At 44.0% G+C, this 24,631-nt stretch overlaps 1 protein-coding gene across 2 annotated transcripts in view; it reads right to left on the bottom strand.

Annotated features, from left to right (window-relative positions):
- The window catches only part of LOC143125409 (NACHT, LRR and PYD domains-containing protein 3-like), a 68,162-nt gene that overhangs the window by 17,552 nt on the left and 25,979 nt on the right, over positions 1-24,631 (bottom strand). For both annotated transcript variants that reach the window (XM_076286855.1, XM_076286864.1), the window contains exons 2-6: positions 22,832-23,128; positions 22,104-22,442; positions 20,055-21,651; positions 7,653-7,829; positions 7,384-7,557 (exon numbers count right to left, since the gene is read on the bottom strand). In XM_076286855.1, the coding sequence (XP_076142970.1) occupies positions 7,384-7,557; positions 7,653-7,829; positions 20,055-21,651; positions 22,104-22,442; positions 22,832-23,123 (2,579 nt within the window). In that variant the 5' untranslated portion in view covers positions 23,124-23,128. The remainder of the gene's footprint in view (positions 1-7,383; positions 7,558-7,652; positions 7,830-20,054; positions 21,652-22,103; positions 22,443-22,831; positions 23,129-24,631) is intronic.

Raw genomic sequence — 24,631 nt, 5'->3', positions numbered from 1 at the left:
CAAGCAGGAGAGGGAGAGAAAATGAGTGGCAGGTTCCAGCTGGCTTGTCATTGTTGATGATGATTGATATCTTCTTTTAAATATAAGAAACATATAAAAGGAAACCATGAAGGCAACAAATACGAGATAGAGGAGATTGCGAATTTATCCGGTTCTCACTAGCCTGTTATAAACTATATGAGATCCAGGTCACTTTGACATAGGCTGCACTCACTCACTGTGATTTGGAAAATGAACAAGAATATGAAGAGTTGTCTTTGCCTTTGTGTAATGGAACTGGTGAGTCTTGAAGTATTCAATAATTTGTTTACATGAAGCACATGATATGCTGATTGAAACGCATTCCACTCAGCTAGCTAGGTGGCTATTGGCTATACCAGGCTCATCATTCACTTTTAATTGCAAACAGAAAATGTCAAGCAAGCATCATGTCATACATGCTTCTATTTCCAAAGGAATGAAAGCTGTTTGTGCCAACTTAATATCATGCTTATCATTGTTAATATTGTGCTATACATGTAGCTACTTGGGTATGGCTTAAGGCTTGACTACACGGTGGTAGCGAAAATCGAAATCTGCTTTTGATAGCCTACCGGTGCCGCTCCACAAAACGAAAAAATATCTTAATTTGCTGTCTATGTTATTGTCAGTGTTGGGGGTAACGCAACTACGTGTCTTAATTTGCCCTACTTCTTGACTGCAATGTAGTCAAATCACTGCTTAACATGTCATTTTTATTTTTCTGTAGGCTACAATAAACAAATACATCTGCTTTATGCCGCAGAATTACATTCATATTTGGCTGACTGCAGACGCGCCTCTTCCCTCCCCATATTCCAAGATTAAGATAGTAGCCTATACAAAAAGCACTTCATACTATCATAAAAATTCGTTAAAACGAATAGTTATTTGCAATTTGACAAAACACTGGTCCTCATTTTGCGAATGCAAGGACGATATGAGCCTGTTGCATTTAGTTAGATGTCCGAGTCACGCATAATGTTTGAAAACCACTGGCTCGTAATCACAATAATTTAACACACGACAGTTGGATAGCCTATTTCATCATGTCCCCATGCCTACATTTTTGTGAGTAGCATAGAGATCGTTAAAAACAATAAAGTATGGCTCTCCGTTTGGGACATCGGAAACTACCGTCGAAGATGCTGACTTGCAAAAGCACATATGATTATTTGTGAAATTGTGCAAACAGGCGCAACACATTTGAAAAGGAAGGACTGGTAGCATGCAAGCTCACGGGAAAGATTGATTTAAGAACGTTATCACAGTGTGTGACTGTGGCGGAGAGGGAGTTAAGTCATTTTCCGACGAATGACCGTCGCAGGAAGTTGCGTCATAACAAAGGGATGCCAGACCCTCTTGTAACAGCTGTACTCCGTGTAGGAGTTAAGTCTTTTAGAGACGAATGACCCATTAGACCACCCTCAGACGAGTCCAGGAAGTGACGTCAATTCCAGAAATAAGTCCATAATTTACTCTTTATGGAGAATACAGTGGGAAAAAACGTGTTGAGGAAACTTGTCGTTTTTCTGCTTTATTTTCTAACTACTTTTACGAGTCTGCAGTATCACCGGAGAGGGAGTGAAGTCATTTTCCGACGAATGACCGTCGCAGGAAGTTGCGTCATAACAAAGGGACGCCAGACCCTCTTGTAACAGCTGTACTCGGTGATACTGCAGAAATAATTTATTTATTATTTGATCACGTGGACAGTCAGTCGCGATCGATTATTTAATAAATACATGTGAATTACGAATAATAATAAAAAGATTCTACCTAATGTGACTATTTTTTCCATGAACTGTAAAAGAAAACACGTTTTTTCCCACTGTATTCTCAATAAAGAGTAAAGTAAATTATGGACTTATTTCTGGAATTGACGTCACTTCCTGGACTCGTCTGAGGGTGGTCTAATGGGTCATTCGTCTCTAAAAGACTTAACTCCTACTGCTGTGGCGCGGTCGGAAGACAGTACTTCCGCTCGATTTTCATCTCCCTCCACGACTCCGTCTGGGATTCCGGCCATTGGCCTCGTTCGCAGCGATAGATTCGACTCCGCGCCAATCAGCGAGCAGGAGGCGGGAGTTGTGAGAGACGACGTCGAGATTCTGCGCTGTGTTTGAATTGTAGTCCTCGAGCAGTTTGGCAATGGCATAAGTTAATGAAGCAATTCAGTCCGTGCTGGCTACGCTTCCAAATATTCAGGAACTGAACTCCGAACAAAAGGAGTGTTTAACACATTTTATTTCGGGCAAAGATGCCGTGGCCCTACTCCCTATGGGATTTGGGAAATGTTTGATTTGTATCGCGCAGTAGCCTCGATATTAAATTACATCATGTGCGGCAGACCCGGTATGAATGAAGCGGCGTGTTTTCAATGATGATCACATCTAGCTTTGACAATTGTGATGATATTGTATCGCCGAGGCTATTTGCCCCCGTGTTGGGCTTTCCCCTGTGTTCCCGGCGTGTGCGCGCGTGTGTGTGTGTGTGTGCGCGCGAAATGTTTGTGTCTCCCTCTCCCTCCTGTGTCATGGAATGTGTCAATGAGTTCTGATGTGTTTTGATTGGGGGGAGGTGTCCGGGAGGGAATATTTAGGTGTATGGATAGGTTAGCGATTGCTAAGGGGAGGGAATAGAATAGGGGGTTCTAAGACGTCTAAGTTTAGTCAGAGTAGAAGTGGATTACGTGCGACTGAGTTGTGTTGCGTTGTGTTGTTGGCCGATGAGTGTGAATGACGAGTAATTAAAACCGTGATTTATCAGCGATCATTTTGTTGTTTTGTAGTGGACACCTCCTGTTGCCCATGCACTAGCCTGTACATCTATAGGAAATAAACTACCGGAGTTTTGGAACGATATATCAGCCTCCCCGTCTCCTAACTTCTTATCCGCATTACAATATGTTATCTTCAACCGTACTGTTGAATAGTTATTTGCTATTCTTCCACTAACTCTTACATTTGTATCGCAAAGCTGGCATGGTCATTTACATCCATCTTGTTCGCTTTGGTGGGGAATGATTATTGTGGGCAATTTCTGAGTGTTGTAGTGTAGCTTACTTCACGATCGAGCTGGCGCATAACATACGTCACGGCCAAACGTTAGCGATTGGGTGAAATCAGATCCAATCGTTTCAAACTTCTACAGAGTCCACGCATCCAGCTTGCAAACGTTCGTCAATAGCCGAGATCCCAGACCCTTGTAGAAGCGAAGCGTACCAAGGGGATGGCAAATTGCCAGGCTAGGTTTTCTAGGCTCCATTTCTTTTTACGAGACACCCTGCTCACTTGAGCCATCTACCGGTTGTTTGGGTTGTTGCAGCGTCTCACTGGAAAAATACAAATTAAAGTTGCGCGGACCGCGAGTGAAGCTGGCCAAGTCGAAGCACTGCCCACTGTACACAGTATAAAAATACATAAAACTCGTGTTTTAATTAATTAATTAAATCGAGGGATTAATTAATGTAATGCGCAATTACTGTTCAGTACGAGAGTTACGAGAGTTCTTTAGCGACACCTAACGCTAATCTGTAGCCTCGCCTTAGCTCTGAAGCTCTGATTGGCGCCGATGTTATTTTTTTGTAAGGTCGTTGGTCGAGTCAGTCAGTCAGAGATAGCAGTGGCGACCCACAAGAGTTAGAGGATCCGCTGGTCTCTTTAAGATCGCAAGTTCACCCAGATAGGCTACCAATCACTGAAACGAGGGGGGGAAAAAACTTCCCCTGCGCTTCCCAAGCCTTTGGATACACATACAAATAGGGCCAAAACCTATGGCTTAAATTAAATGATTTCGTAATGACAGAAAGCTATGTAAATCGCGTGGTAATTACCTTTATGTTAGGGTAACTTGTAACTTCTCACATGAGGAGCTGGTAGTGTTAAGTGCATAGACAATAAAAGAACGTGTTAATGCTAACCAGGCTAATAAACAAACCATGAGTTAACGTCGAAGGGCAAAATCATCATGTTCAAGTACTTGTTTTGGTCTCACACAAACAAGCATACATGTGTAAGTGTCTGAAGCTCAGGCAACAGATGCAGATCAAATAGAGAGAGTGCACAGGGCAAGGACTCATTGAGAGTCTGTGATGAGGTAGGTCTACTTCTATCGCCTACTCTGGTAGAGCTGCACATACTACAATGCAAGATATATTTAGCCTATTTATTTATGGACAACGTAAGGCGGGAGGTGTGTTGCTTTTAATTATTGAATGTCCTATCGAACATTTTTTTTTTATTGATATCAATTACATGTCTATTTCGATACATATCGCTAGCGTTTTATCGCCCAGCCCTATGCTCAATAATAACATCTAATAACATAACATAATAGCATCTTAACACACGCATAAACACTCAGCCTTTCGTGCACGTACTATATTGACATTGACTGATACGCTGTCCTCTGGTGGACAGAACATATATAACTTAAGTTTGATACCAATATCGGTCTTACTGAAGACATTTAATGGTCAAAATATTATTAATACATATTCGAATATATTCAAATTTTAATATTAATAAACAAACAAACTTCAAATATGATTTTTGGGCAAAAGTCAAAGGCCAAATCCTTACTCAATATTGATTAAAAATGTTTATTAGGGGTTTGTACGGACGTCACATTATGGGCGGTAACCCAGCTGCATGGCCATGTTGGAGGCATTCGGCGTAAAGAACTGAATGAAAAACAATGGAGTATTATGCACTTGGATATGCACTTGGATAAGTGATTATAGCAAGGACGTAGTCATGATGTCAACATTGGGGGAGACCAAATCCCCCCCAACCAGAATGTCATTAAATTTCCTGCCATGCAAAAATATTATTAAAAATCACAAAAAAAGTCCTTAGTTAAATCAGTCAATTAGGGTATTCCAAACTTTTGACGGACATATGAATGGATGGATTATGAACCCCTGGACACAGATGCAAAACGTCTTCCCCAGACAGGGGGGTCCGGGGGCATGCTCCCCCGCAAGATTTTTTTTTTTAAAACCTGACCCTTTAAATGATGACTTCTGGTGAGTTTTGTGTGAGTTTTGAGTTTTTTTCAGTAAGCTTATATATCAATGATGAAGCTTCTTTACTTTTTTTGGTGTAATTATTTCGTTTTTTTATCTATGTAGGCTATTTCTTTAATGTTACATTATTATTTTGTTAAAAGCGACTGTAGCCTATAGGCTTCTTCTGTAGCCTACCCCGCTTGCGTAGCGTGGCTAACAACGCCCCTAAAATAAGTGTAACCGTCGGCTCCTCGAGGCTTATTACTTAAACGAAGTTACAGCAGCTATTAGGCCCGAGGTGCAGTGAAATGGCGTCATCTGGTGGTCATACAATTCACCCGCTATTAGACCCGAAGTGCAGGAGAAGTGGATATTCAACCACGCCATCCTTCAGGTCACAGCAACAAGTAGGCGTACTTTATGTGCTGTGTCATTCTGCCATCTAGTGGTTGTGGAATATTTAACACCCATTATAGTTCTGAGAATAGATGTGCCCTCAAATAAATGTTTTAAAAATTTGTTAAAAATGATTTGGGTAATCCATCTAATCAATTGTGTTTTTCTTTTTATACTTCGTTCCTTTATAAATTGAAGTGTATCATTAAGGTAACATTACTCTGACATTCGACATTAGACGACCATAAATTAGGGCAATGGGCACATTGTTAGGGGTGGACACTTTGCATAAGATTTCTCCACATTACTTCATCCAAATTCTGTGATTTTTGCTGTATAAATGTTGTACAAATATGTAGTTTCACACCAGGTGCTATAACATAATGGTGATAACACTTGTCGGTAGGGCCCCCTTGGAATTTTTGTTTGGGGCCCCCACAGACTCTAGAATCGCCTCTGAAGACATGTAAAAGAAATGAATGACACAGGCACGCACAAATTCATCATTTAAAATAAAAGGGCACTACGTTTCACTTTCGCTATCATTGCAAGAAAATACTGTAGGCTACTTTAAGGAAAATGCTTCAAAGTTCCCTTTGAGTCTGATCGGCTCCAAACATTAATGGGGTTTCCTTAGACTGTGCTATACCTTTCCAACAAGTTTTGTGAGAATTAGGGTGCAGGAAGCTTTTGATAGCACACGCCACTAACGAAAAACGCAAAACCACCAGGACAAACCACTCAGGCTACTCTCTCTCGAACCATCAATAGGTCACTAATGTGTGCGTTATTTACGTTTGATAACATTTCAGATGGTGGCACTTGTTGGTTTCCTGTAGTAGCCTATAGCGTTTTTTTCTTTATTTATTTTTCTATGTCCGAATATTGTGTGTGTGTGTGTGTGTGGGGGGGGGGGGGGGGGTTGCATTTTGGTCACATCTGAATATCATGGTGACTACGGCCCTGGATTATAGCCAAAAAGCTCATCAAAATGCCTCCAAGATGCAAAGGCATATAGGGCAGGACCACAAGAAAAGGCACGATATTTTGGCGAAATTAGGGTTTATTGGCGGTGCAGATCCATATGAGTTGGGTGAGGGAGACGCAGTACCAAGTCCAACCACAAGCGCCCCCCTTCCTCTGATAACTTTGGAAGTTGATACCTACTCCAGATGTTTTTCTTGGTCTGACCTATTGGTACAACCTAAAACACAGTAATAATTAACCATTTTCCTTGACTACGTTAGGATTTTAATTCAGTGCCTAATGCTTTCTAATGATGTGAGTATCTCCAATATGGCAACGTCCCGATCTGATGACACGGCGTGCAAACCCCTAATTATCACATATGAACATCACATTAAATAGCCTAGGACTTCGAGACACAGGGCAAACTTCTACCACCATTCCCAAAATGTTATCCCAACCAATTAAATAAATTTACGCCTATACAGTAAGGAGGGTAGGTGAAGCGCATTCCTGAACAACTTATTGAGGGAATGTCCAATCTTCTCCTTCTGTAAGCTAACATGGAACCTGATAGGCTCATTCTAGCTGGTGCCGGAAACGTGCACCCATGAAATGGCATTTTCATAAAGATAGCTGCGGTCAATTTCAAACTTTTTTGTCTGAAGTAGCTAGCCTAGCATGGACCATTGAAATGAATGGGGTGGAACTTAGTCACTCTCTCCAGTTATACTGTATATAATACCTCCATGGCTGCCACCCAGTGTTGCATGCCACGCCCCCCTGAATCCAATCCCTGGAGTCCAGGATGCTTCACTGTTGATACTATCTATCTATCTATCTATCTATTCAAACATATAACAGATTATATATGTTTAGTGGTGATAAAACAAGAATCACCCAGTCATTAACCAATGCCACAGGTATTTCTTGCCAAAATCAAATTGTTGGGTAAAATAATATATTGAAGCATTACATTCCTTATAACTGACCTCAGTGTCTCCAGCTTGCATTGTGGATCTCTTAGTCCCAGACAGAGCAGCTCCACTCCTTCATCCTGCAGGTCATTGTCACTCATGTCCAGTTCTCTCAGATGGGAAGGTGTTCTTTGCAGCACTGGTGCCAACAGCTGACAGCTCACTTTGGAAAGGTAACACCGATTTAGCCTGTATAAAAATCAAGAATAAACTTTGCCATCTCCCTCAGCCAGCACATTTTTTTAAATCAACATAGTAATTTGAAATACCAAGGTTATACACACCAAACTCTTGTCGAGACTTTGACTGCAGGAAGCATTCGGCGGAGCCCTTCCTCCGATCTCAGATATTTTTTCAGATCTAACATCTCCAAGTCCTCAGTTGACATCAGCAGCAGATAAGCCAGAGCTGAACACTGGGCTGGAGTCAGGTTCTTCTCCTCATCTGCTGAGTTTATGTACCTGGGTAACAGAAGAGGCAAACACAATATTCATAATATTTCTGACAAATCTTAACGCATCAAAAATGTACTTTATTTTGCAATGAATCACTACTTCCACAATAAAATCCAGAACGATAGAGCAATACACACAGGGCAATTGTTTGGCATGCCCTGATGAAGACATTGTGTCGAAACGCGTAGGCTTGTAGCCAGAGTTTAATAAAGGCTTTTTAACTTTAGTAAGGAGTGCCTCAAAAGTTGTCTTTATCTTTTCAGAGCAATACACATGTTGAGCAATACAAAATTCCTCTGGTTGTGAATAGAATAATTTCTGACAGATATTACTTTACAAATATCACTTTCCTTTTCACAACATGTTAAAGTTTGTTTTTGTATCAGGCAAGTAGTTATGTTATCATCCGATTCATTTTGAGGTGTATATGGTATGGATAAACACACCAGCCCTCCAGAATATGCACTATGCAGTTCTGTGTAAAATGGAAGAAAAACGTTTGCAGCATAGCATTACTGACTATATCCCCAGACACCAGTTAGTTATCTTCTAGCAGTACCAATGACATTCTAATATAACAATAATGTAGTTGAGCACACAATTGATGTGTACTATAACACTGGTGTTGATAACACAGTGCTCTACTAATTCATTTGCCAAATGGAGCCACAGGTGGACATGGCTTGCCACCCGCTCAGAACCACCGCCCATCCATTTTTTTGTGTTAGAATAGGAAAACTTCATGTTAGAATTATTATATAGTTACCATAATATATCCATACATAAAAACATAAATATCACAAATATTTTACTAGTATGTTTTATCCAGAGGTGGAGAGTAACTAAGTACATTTACTTGAATGCTGTACTTACGTATGATTTTTGAGTATCTGTACTTTACTTGAATATTAATATTTTTGGAAATTTGTGACGTTTACTTCACTACATTTGAAAGACAAATACATACTTTTGACTCCACTACATTTGAAATATGAGCATGAAGTACTCACTACTTTTACTTTTAACCACATTTGATTCTCTAAATGTATCTTGAAGTAATTTTCAACAGTTCAATTTGAACTTGGCTAAATTGGCTGTGGCATGATAGTGACAACAGATTCTTCATCAGAACATCCTCCATATAGGCTAGGAGAACCCAGAGGAACGTGTTAGCAATTGAAATTTGAAAAGTGGTCTGGTGTTAAAGCAACACTAAGGGCTGTATTTTGGGTCACCAGCGCATGGCGTAATATTCGTTATTCACCCGCGGAAAGTTGAATTCGTTATTTTGCACATTTATTTTTTAAGCATTGCGCCCAGGGGTGTGGCAATTAACAACCTAGGGAGGGACCGGGGCGCTATCATACACCACCTAAACCTGGTCAGAAGTCAATGGCGAGTTGTTCATATGCTATTTTAAGAGCGCATGTCAACAGTCATATTGGCAGGTGCACGCACCATCCTTCTCTCATTCATGAACGCACACCAGCGCACGTCCATGCAAAGCATTACAAATTGCACGATTACAATGGGAAACATAATTAGAACTAGAAATGCAATTCCGAGGAATTACACGAGGGGATGCAATCTGCTGGTTAGGGTGTTGGTGGGGCTGTTGAGCTTGCTGCTAGCTGGTTGGTAGGGTAATTGTGATACCTGCAAAGGTGCTTTTGGAGTAACCAAATTTGAATCTTGTGTGACATGGCATTCTTGAGATATCACACTCAAGGTGTTTTTGACCTTGACATTTGACCTTCAACCTCCAACATCAACTCACTTCACCTTTGAGTCCATAAAAACACTCGTACCAAATTTGAAGCATGTACGTCAAGCCGTTCTGGAGATATAATGCTGAATGCATGAGATATGGCTGGGACTTTTATTTTGACACACAGGAAACACTTTAACAGGATGTGTAGTTCAGGTAGAGCTAGATTGTATGCTTAGCGGCTGAGACAGTTGAATTCCTCACAGGTGACACCTGTGCCAGTGTTCTGATTAGCCTGGGAACTGCTCTGAGAACTACTTAACGAGCGCAGCTGGCTCTATTATGACATCACAGCCCCCATTCAAGTCTATGGGGGAAAAATACACTTTTAATTACAAATATCTCAAAAAGTATAAACTTCTCAAAAATGAAAAACGGATAGGACGGTAAAGCCTTGGAAGATCTACGGAACGGTGTTTGAACCAAATTTGTACGTTAAGCGGTTTGGGCTGAATAGCGCGCACAAAAAGGTAAAAAGAAAAATAATAATAAGAAGAAGTTTTCGGATTTCAATAGAGGGGATGCATCCCCTCTAATAAAGATATTACGAAATACTGTACATCTCATGATGATTAGTTATTCACCATCATTTGCAAATTGGTAATGACGGTTAAAAGTGATTAGGGGAGAGGCGAGAGACACGTATGGAGCACAGCTGAAGACGCACTGTCACGAGATATAAGCAACTCCTCTGCAGGATAAATGTTGTTTTATTCAGTCATTTGAGCAACATTAGGGTAAGTGTTGCTTTTTCCAGCCTATGTTTTCGATGGTAACCCATTGTCAGTCAATAGTGAAAGTAACTGCATATAACTGTCTTGTCGTTGACTAACTCCTTGGTGAAGTTAGTTTCACTTTGCCAATGAGTTCAAATAATAGACGAGTGCATATGCGTGAGGGCTATGCTAGGTTTTAGTAAAGCATGGTTTAAGAATGACTATTCCATACGGTCTCGCAAGCAGCCTCCTTTAAATGCGCCGTTGAATGCCAAAATACCGATGGATTTATTTGACATATCTCGCGTTGCGCTGTTAAAGGGAATGACAGATGTCATTCTCATTGGTTTAAAATGATGTTACGCCCCAAACACACCCATATGACTGATTAAAAGACCTAGGAACACCTTGTTACGCCATGCGCTCCACTTTTGATAACGAAACCCCTCCCAATGTGAACTGGACATCCTACTAAATTTGAATAGACTTTTGACGAGTGACGATGCACTTTAGAATGTCATGATAGGGCCCTATAGCACTTTTCCTCTGTTGCACGCATGCTATTTGTTTTTTTAGCACTGACTTTGCAAATAACGATGTCTACAGACACAGTAGAGTATGTTGCATGATTTAATGAAAGTATGATGTATTGCGACATCAGAAGCAAGTCAAATTTGTAGTTTCTTATGTTTCATTCCATCAAACTACAGATCCGCTACCCGATCTGGCAAACTTACATGGTGCGGTTATAGCCGATAGAGGGCCGCGAAGCGAATACAAAAGTTCTGTTCACCTTGTTACGAGTTGATGAAACGATTTTGGAAACATTAAGGTACAAAAACTCTTTGGTGTTGCTTTAACCAGGCTATCCTCTGATCATTTGCAAAATTGGAATGAAATTAGCCACTAGTGCAGTACCCGTTCAAACATGACATTCCTGAAGAAAACCCGTAGCCAAATTACATGCCCACAGGTATGCCTGCTTTAAAAAATATGATGATAGGGAAACATCATTCCAGCAAAGCTTTCAATAATGAATACTGAATATTATAATATATTAGCTTATAATTAATGTGGCCTCTAATAAATGTGTAAAAAATTAGGCATGGCTGCATGGGACATTTCTACAGATCAGAATGACATAAGCCTAACAACTGTTTTGAGCTAAGGCTAAATGTGTATTAAGCTTACTGAATAACTTCCTAATACTGAAGACAAACCATTTTGTGGAATGATGCATCATTGTTTGAAATGTGACACAAAAACAGTCTTTAGCATAAGTGACGTCGCTCAGTCTGCCACTTGTTGTCTAGCTATGTGGCATTACCTAGCGTTCATGGGCTTCATTCCGCGTCATTCACGTCACGTAATGTGTGAGTCAGAGGACGGAAACTGGGACTAGATTTTGCAAACAGAGTTGCCCAGTTAGGGGCTCGTCATCACTTTTGTCGTCACGTTGTAGTTCTTTTGTAGTCCATGTGGCCTTTCATGTCCAACAGTTTTAATGTGAACTTGGGAATTTGCCGTTTTTGTCAATTGAAAGCTGCATATCTTTCTTTCACAAGCATCTTACACTATATTTTAAGCAAATACAGTTGTTTGTTTAGGATTAGTGAGTGTATGTTTTAACCTTTGTTGTGGCATCCGTGTTTGTCACACTTTCTGACGGCAAAGCACATGAACACTAGCCTGGAAAATCCAGACCCTCATAATCTAGAAAGATTAAGGGCAAAAAGAGCAATGTAATGGCCCAACTCGAGGGGCGGCAACAAGCATGCATTTAAAAATCTCACTGAACGCAATGGGATAACACTAGACCATGTTTACTCTGAATGATTTCGGACTTTGACGCAATCGGATAACACTACGACCAATGTGTACTGTCCTCCAACGTTGCAGCGCTGTCTTCATCAGTTTAGCTGGTTCCCCGGAATGCAAGGGGAAAAAGTCAAAGTCAAAGTCAAAGTCAAAGTCAGCTTTATTGTCAATTTCTTCACATGTTCCAGACATACAAAGAGATCGAAATTACGTTTCTCACTATCCCACGGTGGAGACAAGACATATTTTACCAATTTTAAGTCCACAGACAAACATAACATTCAAGTAAACAAAAAAGTAAGTAAATAAGTAAATAAGAGGGCACATATGATGAAAAAATAAGAGCAGCAAAATTTGGTTGAAATTGTGCATAGACAGTCAATAAAATAAAATACTAGTGCAAAGTCAGGCCAATAAGAGGCTGAGGTAGTTCTGTTTGACCTAAGTAAGAAATAAAGTGGCATAGTGGTGCAAGTTATGTAAGAGCAGCAGAAGTGTTGTGTTTCCAGGACAACAACAACAAGTTGCAAAGTGTACAAGTGTGCAAGTGGAGTGGTGCAGGCGGCCATTGTGGGTCCAATGTCCAGGATGTTATGTAGCTGAGGGTGGAGGGGGGAGAGGAGGGAGAGAGTTCAGCATCCTAACAGCTTGGTGTATGAAGCTGTTGGTGAGTCTGGTAGTGCGGGAGCGCAGGCTTCTGTACCTCTTCCCAGAGGGCAGTAGATCAAACAGATTGTGAGCGGGGTGACTTGCATCACTCACAATTTTGGTCGCCTTGCGGGTGAGGTGGGTGGTGTAAATGTCCTTCAGGGAGGGGAGTGAAGCACCAATAATCCTTCCAGCTGTGTTCACTATGCGCTGCAGGGCTTTCCTGTTGTATTCAGTGCAGCTTCCGCCCCACACAGTGATACAGCTGGAGAGGATGCTCTCAATGGTGCCTCGGTAGAATGTGGTCATGATGGCTGGTGGAGCACTTGCTCGCCTGAGTTTCCGCAGGAAGTACAGGCGGCGCTGAGCTCTCTTCGCCAGTGATGCTGTGTTGGTGGTCCAGGAGAGGTCTTCACTGATGTGCACCCCCAGGAATTTGGTGCTGCTCGCTCTCTCCACCACAGCACCGTCGATGGTCAGTGGCAGGTGTTGGGTGTGACCTCTCCGGAAGTCAACAACAATCTCTTTGGTCTTGCTGACGTTCAGCAGGAGGTTGTTGTCCCTGCACCACGTGGTCAGATGGTCGACCTCCAACCTGTATTGAGTCTCGTCGCCCTTGGTGATGAGACCCACCAGAGTTGTGTCGTCAGCAAATTTCACTATGTGATTGTTGCTGTAGGTTGCAGTGCAGTCATGCGTCAGCAGGGTGAAGAGCAGCGGACTGAGCACGCAGCCTTGGGGGGCCCCTGTGCTCAGTGTGATGCTGCTTGAGGTATTGTTGCCAACACGTACTACTTGAGGCCTCTGACAGAGGAAGTCCAGTAGCCAGTTGCAGAGGTAGGTACTGAGTCCCAGTTTGTCAAGTTTGCAGATGAGTTGTTGTGGTATTATGGTGTTGAATGCAGAACTGAAGTCTATAAACAGCAATCTCACATATGAGTCTCTTTTTTCCAGGTGGGTGAGGGCTGGGTGGAGGGCAGAGCAGATTGCATCCTCTGTAGACCGTTTGGCTCGGTATGCAAACTGGAAGGGGTCCAGGGTGGGGGGGAGAATGGATTTGATATGTGACATGACAAGCCGCTCAAAGCACTTCATGATGATGGGTGTCAGTGCCACAGGGCGGTAGTCATTGAAGCAGGATGGAGCAGTTTTCTTCGGCACAGGTATGATGGTGGCAGCTTTGAAACAAGATGGGACGATGGCTTGCTTCAGGGAAGTGTTAAAGATGTCTGTGAAGACATCCTTAAGCTCCCCTGCGCAGTCCTTCAGCGCACGACCAGGGATGTTGTCTGGACCTGTTGCCTTACGGGTGTTGATAGCAGCAAGTGTCCTCTTCACGCTGTCGGCAGAGAGGCACAGGGGCTGCTCATGTAGAGGGGGATGGGTCTTCTGTGGGCAGGTGCTGTTTTGTGCTTCAAAGCGAGCAAAGAAGCGGTTCAGGTTGTTGAGCAGAGGGATGTTGCTCTCGCAGCTCTGTGGCGTGGGCTTGTAGTCCGTGAGGGCCTGAATGCCCTGCCATAGGCTTTGTGCGTTCCTGCTGTCTTTGAAGTGGGTGGTTATCTTGTGAGTGTATTCCTTTTTTGCTTCCTTGATGCCACGGGACAGGTTGGCTCTCGCTGTTCTCATGCCAGTTTCATCCCCAGCTCTGTAGGCTTTGTCTCTGGCCCTCAGCAGCCTGAGGACATCCCCTGTCAGCCATGGCTTCCAGTTAGCCCGAGTGATGATGTCTTTTGTGTGGGTCACATCATCGATGCACTTGGTGATGTAAGAGGTTACAGTGTCTGTATACTCCTCTATGTCTGTCTGGTTGTTGTAAGTGGCTGCCTGCTTAAACATTTCCCAGTCTGTTGTGTCAAAGCAGTCTTGAAGAGCATCGGAGGCTCCCTCAGGCCACACTTTTACCTGCTTGCGAACCGGTTTGTTCACTTTTACCCTTTGTCTGTATGCGGGCATTAGCATAACAGTGATATGGTCTGAAAGTCCAATGTGGGGGAGGGGGGTGGCTTTGTATGCTCCTTTGTGTGTAGTGTAGACCTGGTCCAGGATGTTATCTCCTCTTGTTGGAAAATCAACATGCTGGTGTAGCTTTGGAAGTACAGTTTTAAGGTTAGCATGGTTAAAATCTCCAGTGAAGATGGTGAAACCGTCTGGGTGTGCCGTCTGTTGTTCACTGACAGCCTGGTACAGTTCACTAAGAGCCGCGTTCTTATCGTTGTTGTTGTTGGTAGGCGGGATGTATACTGCGACTAGCAGAATCGCAGTAATTTCCCTTGGCAGGTAAAAAGGACGGCACTTTATGATCATAAACTCTGCCAGTGGTGAGCAGTGTTTGCATACTACTACAGTGTCCCGGCACCATTCTTCACGGATGTAAACACAGATTCCTCCTCCTCGTGATTTACCTCCCTTTACAATGGCCCGGTCTGCTCGATAGCATGCTAGCTGCTCCAGTTGTACAGCAGAGTCCGGAATGTTGTCATTTAACCAAGTCTCAGTGAAGACGAGCACACAGCAGTTACTTACTGTCCGGTTCGTTGATCTCAGCAGTCGTATGTGATCCATTTTGTTGTCCAGTGATCGTACATTTGCCAGGAGAATGGATGGTATGGCTGGGCGAGTTGGGCTGGCCGCTAGCCTGGCCCGGACGCCTCCGCATTCATCATAACGTGCATCATTGCTCTTTGTCAGAGTGTCTCGCAGAGACAATTCCATTGTGCTCCCGCAAGAACTCTGGATTTCCAGGGTACATGAACACTTGCTGTCGGAAAAACAAAGTAGCCTTGGTGGCGGTCCTTGTCATTCCGAAGTGCCCTGAATGCACCATTAGCCTATCGCTCGTTTCAATTTGGGACCTTGCAGTCGGAATTGTCATTTGTTTAGTCAAAGTCTCAAGTCCAAAGTAGCCTGGGCTATTCAAAGCGTCAGTTTATTGCACATACTTTTATTTTGAGTGGTCACTACATACCCGTGTTAATTTTATGCAATCAAACTGCATACAGGGAGTCTTTATTGTTGAGGTCAGACATGATAATCATTCAAACACTGCGACTGACTATCATCAAAGTGAGACCTAGCCACACAATAGACATGGGGTGGAGCTCCCCTGAAACTGGTCCCCTTGGAAACCCCTGCAGCGGTAAACGTCCTACGTAAGTAAGCATATTGTAACAAACTGCAAGGTTGTCTTAAAATGGTTTTTATTGGTTTCGCACCAAAACACACAAACATTACATTGGTGTCAGAAGTGGGATGCCGACCCCTACTGGACAGGAGGAGAAAGCTGCGACCGATACCCCGGCGATGATGAGTTTCCTGCCAAGGCGGCTCTTCGACAGCTGCCTGCCTGAACCAGCCTGCAGCGTGACCGTAACGAAGAAACCCGCCCCCGGCCACAGGTGGAGACGAACCGGGCTGATGGCAGCATTCCGCCACTGGAACCCGCTCCACACGGGAGCGATGGAAACCGGCCGGTCCCCGGTGCGACGGCGGCAAAAGGGCGCTCCAACGCCAAATTGCCCCGCTACAATGGTGAGAGGCCGCTGGCGACATACCTGGTGCAAGTCCGGCTGGCAGCCGAGTTGAATGGCTGGTCGGCGGAAAGAACTGGCGTACAGGTGGCGTTGGCTCTGGAGGGGGAAGCGCTACAAGTATTAGAAGACCTGCCACCAGCAGAGCAAGCAAGCTGGACTGGAACGGCGACACAAGGACGAGAGACTGGGCAAGTTCGCGGCTGACCTGCAGCTGTATGCCCAGCGGGGCTACCCAACGTACAGCCAGAGTCTACATGAAGAGATGGCACTGGAAGCGTTCGTGCGAGGCATCCACCCGGAGCGGCTGAGAGAACACCTTCGCCTGAGCGCCCCCAGCTCGCTGGCCGTGGCGCTCGCGGAGGCCGAACGGGTGGAAAACATCTTCCACACAACGGAGTCGAGGCATTGCGTACGCCAGACATCGATGGAAGAACACGGGGAGGAGTTGGAGACGACGTGACAGACCACAGCACAGCCACCACAACGCCGCCCACGCCAGTGGAAGAGGCCGGCCAGCGGATGCTAACGGTGTGGCGAGCCTGGGCACATCGCGAGGTACTGTCCCGCCCCAGCACCCCTCACGCGCGTGCCCCAAACTAGAGGGAGGTGGCACGGCGGGAGGGATGCCACCTTCAAGTTTCACTACCTCCCTGGCTATGGACTGCATACGGCTGGGCCTGCTCAGCCAAACCAGAGGACTCTATGTGGACTGTGCGCTAGACGGGACTTGGTGTCGCGCCTTGATCGATACTGGCTCCACCATCTCACTGGTGCGCCCCGGTCTCTTACCCGGCACACTGGTAGCCAGACCCAGGCTGGAAAGAGACTAACACGCTAACAACTACACAACATGGTAAACGCAAATACAACTACTATAACCGAAATCAACCAACGCTACATAACCCCCTCCTGAGCCAACGACGTCCCTTGCAATGACAGCTCAGCTCACCGCTTGCGGTTGCGTCGGTGTCAGTCCCAATGCTTAGCCCAAGTGACCGGAAAGCTTCTGGCTTCAAATGGAGAGTCCAAGGGGGCCGGAGCTTCTCTGTAGACATAGGATCCCCAGGCTGTCGGTGGCCCGCTCTTGGCCACTCTGACCCCCAGGCAATCAGTCTTTGGAGCCACTCCCGCAGAAAGGCCCGGCACTCTCCAACGATAACCCCTCCCGACTGGAAGGGCTCTCGGCTGCCTCTGTCACGTCAGTTCTCCCCCGAACAAGCACCAGAACCGGCCAGACGTGGGTCGTGGTGACGCTTGGGCCCTCGATCTCCCCGCCGTGCAGCTGCGCTACCTCAAACAGCAGCAAACAGTCACACTGCAAGCCGGACCCCCGGATACGCTGGAACCCCTGGACGTTCGGTAGCCCCTTCTGGCTACTGTGACAGCTCGTGGCCGTTGCCACCTGTCCACAGTGTGCCGATCTCCAGGCGGTCAGCAGTCCACGACGAGGACCCTCCTCGCGCAGCCCTCTCGTAGAACTTTTTTCGGCTGTCTCTCGAGCACAACGATGCTCCACTGTGGCGGGAAATGGAGACCCCGACCCTCATAGCTGGCTCGGGACACACAGGAACTCACACACAAAACATGAAAAACATTGCGCAGACTTGTGTCGAACGTGCACACTTCAAACTCCAAACAGTCCACAAAACGATAGCTCCCACGGCTCTATAAGTCGACGTTGCCCTCTCAGCCACTAGCTGGAGCACCGCAAGCTCCCGAACTAGCAGCTATGACTCCATCACACTCTCGACCGGCAGCTGACGCTCTGGAAGTTCTTCCGTAGCTGGCGGTGGAAACCCGGCCGCTGTGGTCGTGCTCCGAGGCCGTCAGAGAGCTCACGCTCTCTATAGATGAGATCGTCAGATGACGGCAGCATCGACATCAGCGTCGAGCCGGGAACTTCTCGCCAGCCGCGGACACCTCCACGACATCAGCCGGGGCCGCTTCCTCCAGCGCTGGCAGCTCTCGTCGGCTATGCAGGGCTGGTCCCGCTGGTCGCCTGCACAGATCCCGCGCCGGGCCGGAAGGTCCTCCATCCTCCGCAGTGGCGAGCTCAGCGAGCTGGCTAGTCCTTAAAAGGACCATTGGATCATTTGCTGAGAATCGCCGCCATCTTGCTGGTCTGGTCTTCGGCCTTCTTCTCCATCTTGATCTGGCGTGGATCTTCTCGCCCCGGGAAGGGCCCCATCCCACTTCTGACACCAATGTAGCGATCTCACCTTCAGACATGAATCACCTTTGGCCAGGACAGCCATTTATTGGAACAGGCAGACTCAGACACAATCGTATAACTCCATAGGGCAACACAGGGGTAGTCTCAGCCGCACACAGAACACACAATAAGGGTTTACCACACACATCAACACAGGGATAAACACATGAGGTACAACCAAAGAGACTAACACGCTAACAACTACACAACATGGTAAACGCAAATACAACTACTATAACCGACATTACACATTATAGCATTCACTCGCACTGCACTCTGGGAGACACTCATTCAACATCAGACATGTACATCCACCGACGCTACAATATTTTGAAATATGCATTCAAAAATCTTCAAAATTGAGATTGTACACCTATGAAATCTTAGGTCAGTCTGACAAACAGTCAGCGAGATATGTGTGCCACAGACATTAGGACAAACAGTCAGCGAGATATGTGTGCCACAGACATTAGGACACACAGACAGACACACAGACGCTTCTTGCTTTATCTTAGACATTCTTGCTTAGACATTCACCAGCTAGTTCTTTAGCCTACATTATTAAACAATAAATAATCTACTCATAATTGAGCTATCTGGTTTTGTATTCAGCAGTGAAAATGTTTTAGATTTGTGAACAGAGAATGAATAATGATTTAAATTATATTATTGCATCCATTTGAACAGTTGCGAAGTTATGAAAGTTATGAAAATAGGTGAAATGTTTTTGTTGGATGTAAGGAACTAAGTCCTATGACTGACCAAAGGATGTATACCCTGTTAATGATCAAATAAACATTACATTTCAATACATTAAAAAGGAAAAATACTTGTAATTCTGAATACTTAAGTATTTTTAAAAGCAAGTACTTCTGTACTTCAATCTGACTAAGCAACTTTCACTTGTATTGGAATATTTGACATTTGAGAATTCCGGTGTGATATTGACCTAACGTGTGTTGAAACGAGTGTGAACGTATGTCTCATAGCCCATCTCGGCTTGTCCCCTGCACTCCGAAATCTGGCGCTAGTTAGCCGATGCTACCAACAGCTTTTCCAATGTGGGTGCCTCGGGCACTTTAAGTAAAGGAATTGTGTACTTTGTCCACCTCTGGTTTTATCTAAGTATATTATCATCCCTCCTCTACCTGATTGTTGTTGTCAACAAAAGAAAAGACATTGTGTACTGATTTTTTCATCCTACAAAATGCTTTCATTCTGTCTTATGGTGTGATTTTGAACAAAAGAAGGCATTTTACTTATTCGTATGCAGGCTAGTTGAACAACAACCTGTGAGTAAGCAAAGTAAAGTTATTGTAACTATGCTTTGTGTAGATCATGATTAAAACAGTTCTGCACCGGATTCTAACTCACAAAATGGGCATGAGAAGCGGGCATTCAAGGAAGTTAAAACTTATTAGATGTAGGTACTGCTTCTAGCATTATTTAACGTGTCAGGGAGTGAGATATGTGTTGCCGACTGTATAGCCTAGGCCTCATTCAGTGCTTAATTTAGTGCAGGAGATCTATATTAATTACCTGTTAATTTCATCAACCAGTGAGTTGTCTCCTAGCTCATTTAAACAGTGAAAGAGGTTGATGATCCGTTCTGATGAGATGTCTTCCTTCCTGATCTTCTCTTTAATGTATTGGACTATTTTGTTGATGCTCTCTTCTCTGACACACAAATCTGGCAGCAACACATGCAGGGAGGAGCGGATTCCAGGTTTCAACATTGGAGCCAGGCCGAGGAGGAAGCGCACAAAAAGATCAAATTGTCCATTCTCGCTGTGCAGGGCCTTTTCAACAGCAGAGCTGAAAAGGTCAAACGTGGAGTGTCTGAGTCCCCAGCTGATCTTCTCCATCAATGTCTTGACTAGGTGGTTACTTGTCCTTTGAGACTTTTCATGAAGAAAATAAAGAGCTGCCAAGAATTCCTGCACACTTAGGTGCACAAAGCTGAATATTTTCTCTCCAGTTGCAGCACTGTCAACGCTGAATATCTGTGTACAAACTCCAGCCTGTAATGCTCCCGAAATTGCATCAATATCACACTTTTGCAGGTCCTTCTCATAGAATATCAGGGTGCCTTGCTCCAGATGTTCGAATGCCAATTTCCCAAGCAGAACCAAGAACTTCCCTTTTTCTTCAGCATTCATCTGCCCATCAAAGAATTTGTCATTCATTCTCCTAATTTGAGAGACATTATACAGTGTGTACATTTCAGTCAACGTTATGGCAGCTTTTCCTTTGCTCTCATCTCGCAGTATTTCATATTGCACACTCGCTATGATACGGCAGAATACTGGTATGTGACACATGATGTGGAGGCTTCTGTTCTTTTTGATATGATCAGTGAGACACTTGGCCTTTTCTATATCCTTGATGTTCTTCTGAAAGAACTTGATTATCTGGTTATCATTGAATCCTCGCACCTCTGTCATCAAGTTGAAACACTCATCTGGGATCAGACTGGCTGCTGCTGGTCTGGTTGTAACCCAGATGAGTGCAGAGGACAGAAGCTTACCTTTAATCAGACTTGTTATGAGAATTTCCACTGTTGATTCTTTGTCAGGTTCAGAGATCCACTCCTTAAAGTCCAGCTCGAGTGTGCTTTCATCAAAACCGTCAAAGATGAAGAGAATTTTGCATTCAAAAAATTCAGGGAAATTTTTCAAACCTTTGACGTCAGGGTAGAATGACAAAAGAAGACCCAAAAGGTTGAAACATTTTTCTTTCTTCAAGTTCAGCTCTCGAAATAAAAAAACAAAAACAAAGTCTATGTCTTGATTTGACTTGTCCTCAGCCCAGTCCATGACAAACTTCTTCACTGCTACAGTTTTCCCCGCACCAGCAATTCCCAAAGTCAAGACTCTTGTGCCTGAGTTGGCTGTGAACATGTCTGCCAGCTTGACTTGTTCATCTTCAGAGCTTGGTCTAGCCCCAATTTGTCTCATGTCAATTGTTGCCACTTCGTGTTCAGTGTTGACTCCTCCAGTGCGGCCCTCTACAACATGCAGCTCAGTGTACATGTCTTGTAGACTGCAAACTCCAGACTCTTGATGGATTACAGCACAGTTTTTTCTTATATGCTCTTGAAGCTTCAGTTTTAGTGATACTTTTGTAACTCGCTGTGCTGCATTTTTGTGAAGACACAAGAAAAAAAAAAGAATATAGTGATATAAACATCTGACTGTAAACTTTCATCTTAGGATATACAACCCAAATCAGAAAAAGTGCAAAAAAAAAGAATGTAACAATCTGCAAATCTCGTAAACTCATATTTACCTGCGAAAAGGACACAAAGAACATATTAATTATTATGCCGGTCATGTTAATTTATTGAATTTGAATATCAACAACATGTATTTGTATTGGCATGTATAAGTCCCATTTTTTTTCTGATATGGGCTTGCTGTTTTCATCATCATCATCATCATCAATGCTACATGAATTAGAACTTAGTTCATTCTTCTTTGTACATTATTACAATCCAATGTTTCATACACACAAATACACACACACACACACACACACACATTGGGTGACCATTTGACCCAATGGTGAAACAGCTGACAAGGTCATTACCTCCTCCTTGTTGAGGCTCAGGCACTGCTGGGCTCACAGCTGAACTCTGAAGATCTTCCACCAGAGGAGGGTCATGAGACCGGTCTTGGGCCCCGGCTCCTTTCTTCTCCAGCATGTCCATGAGGGTCTGGTTCTGTTCTTGGGCCGTTGATTTGCTCTGTACCTGTTCACTCTCTAGATGAGAGAGGACACTGCAACACTTCGGGACGATCAGTGGCCCAGAAACGCCTCCTCCACCCAAGGCTGCGGTTTGCTCCATCCCCCTAGAGTAAGCTGGGGCATCCACATTGATCCCTCCACCTCCTTCAGCCAGACCTGGGGAATATTGCTCACCTCTCACTAAGAGAAGGGTGATGGAGGGATAGAGAAAGAAATACAGAGGAGAGAAAGAGCAGACAAAGACATGTGAGAGATGATGGAAGGGGGTAAGAGAGGGAGAGGCAGAGAGATGAACGAAAGGGCTGAATGGAAAAAAGTGACAAAAAGAAAAATGTACAAGGAAAGATACTTAGTGAAAGAGAAATCAGAAACAGACAGAAAGAGGGAATGATTTAGAGAGAAGAGATGTGAGAAATAAAATGAAACAGAAATAGTCAATGACAAAGTAAACAGAGAGAAGTGAAGGAAAAGAACACGAGAGAAATAAACAATAAACAAACAATAAATATATTTTTTTTCCCATATGCACAAAATGGAGCTTCATCATAGACTGTAAGCTACACACTTACATTTTGTTAGATCCCTCTCCAAGTCCATGGCCAGCTGGTTGTGCTTTATCTTCTGCAAGATGGTCACCATGATGCCCCCAGCTTCCATGCTGTACACCTGCACCATCAAGTCCACAACATCGTATCTGTCGGCATTTTCCAGCTGATTCCATGTGATTTGCCTCTTATCCAGCAGATAGTGCTTAAACCCCTTAAAATCGGCCACTTTGAGGTTGCTGAGGGTGTTCCTCAGCGTTTCCTTCAAGTCTGCGGCCATTGTGGTGTCCGGTTTATATTTGAAATCACCAGCCATTTATACTATTATTTATAAAGAGAGAAAAAAAATGTTTAAATGACATGTAACTTTGATCTGATTTTGGAAGAACCACACTGCTCAAAAGCAATAAAATAACAGTCAAGTACATAGACTGACAGCATGAGCTTTGCATTGAGGAACTACATGAAAGAAAGGTGACGTTTGGCAACGTTTAGTTTGTGGAGAGTTTCTGAGGTTTCATTTGCCCTTACAGTTTTTCTGATTGATTAAACACATTTTTTGTATGCAAAATCTAACACACCTTGCTTAACTCTTCACACCATCGTAAAAACTGTGTTTTCGTATCAAAGAGTAAACACAAGCCATCACAATAAGCACACAATGTGCCAACTACACACTGATGGTATAGAAAACACATCTGGCTTTTGCTTTCTCTGTGCACAAGGTAGGCCATGTCAGATTGAGGTCATACTTTTGTCATAGTTCTGTAAACATACAGGGATCCAAACTTAAATTATTGGTGTTTATTTACACCCATCAAAACAAACACAAGTGTGTTTTTCCAAGTGAAAACACAACATATTATAATATGTCTCTATAGTCCAAGGTACCAGGGAAAATATATTCTGGAATGCCGTATCCAGGCCTGACATGATGCCTGGTCAATATCCCCATATGTACTGATTTTTTGCCTGTAAAAGGGCTATTTCTTACTCTTCTTACCCTTCCTCTTCCCCCTCCTCGTCCTCCTCTTGCTTCTCCTTGTCCTCTTCCTGTATGTTCACCTCCTTGTCATCCTCTCCCTCTCACTTTTTCACCTCCACATCCTCTTCCTCCTCCTCTTCCTCCTACTTCTTCACCTCCATATCCTATTCTTTGGCCTCCTCTAATTCTTACTCTTCTCACTCTTCCTGCTCCCTCCATTGTGCCCATTGTACATTACCTGTGGCTTATAGTGCTTAGACTGATTACAAAGTGAACTCTAATTATCTAAAACAGTTATTTGCTAACTACGAACTTACAATTACAAACTTACAGGCAGACAGTACTTTGACTAGACTAAACAGAGAGATAATCTGACAAAGGACAGAGAAACAGGGGGGTAGAAATACACAGACCAATTAACAGAAAGACAGAGGACTGGACGAGACCAACGAGACAATAAGGTGTGTAAGCAGAAACGGAGGGGAAACTAACAAGACAGGAAGCACAGACCAAATAAGGAGATGGGGTGGAGACAAAGACAGGTGACAGGCAGGTAAACATAAAGCACATGGGGAACCAGGTAAACACAGCACACACAGGTGTTACGGGCTTGCCCGTTGCTGCCTCCTGCTGGGCAGTTCTTTCTCGTTTGTGTCGCAGGTTGGGAGTTGTGCAGGTGTCCCGGTCAAAACTTGATTGACCTGCACCTATATAGGGCTACCCCGCAGGGGCAGGGGTCCCTCTCTCCACACGCCACTGTTGTTGTGATTATTATGACCGCCGCTAGCGAAGCGGTCATATAGGGATTGTCAAAGTTTCAGTAGGATTAAAGGAAAACC

The sequence above is a fragment of the Alosa pseudoharengus genome, unplaced genomic scaffold (assembly GCF_046254945.1).
Source record: "Alosa pseudoharengus isolate Yale_2024_CS ecotype anadromous, Long Island Sound unplaced genomic scaffold, YU_APseudo_1.1 YU_APseudo_1.1_scf_1, whole genome shotgun sequence".
Taxonomy (NCBI): Eukaryota; Metazoa; Chordata; class Actinopteri; order Clupeiformes; family Clupeidae; genus Alosa; species Alosa pseudoharengus.
Note: the sequence above shows the minus strand (reverse complement) of the source record. Positions and strands in the feature narration are given on the sequence as shown.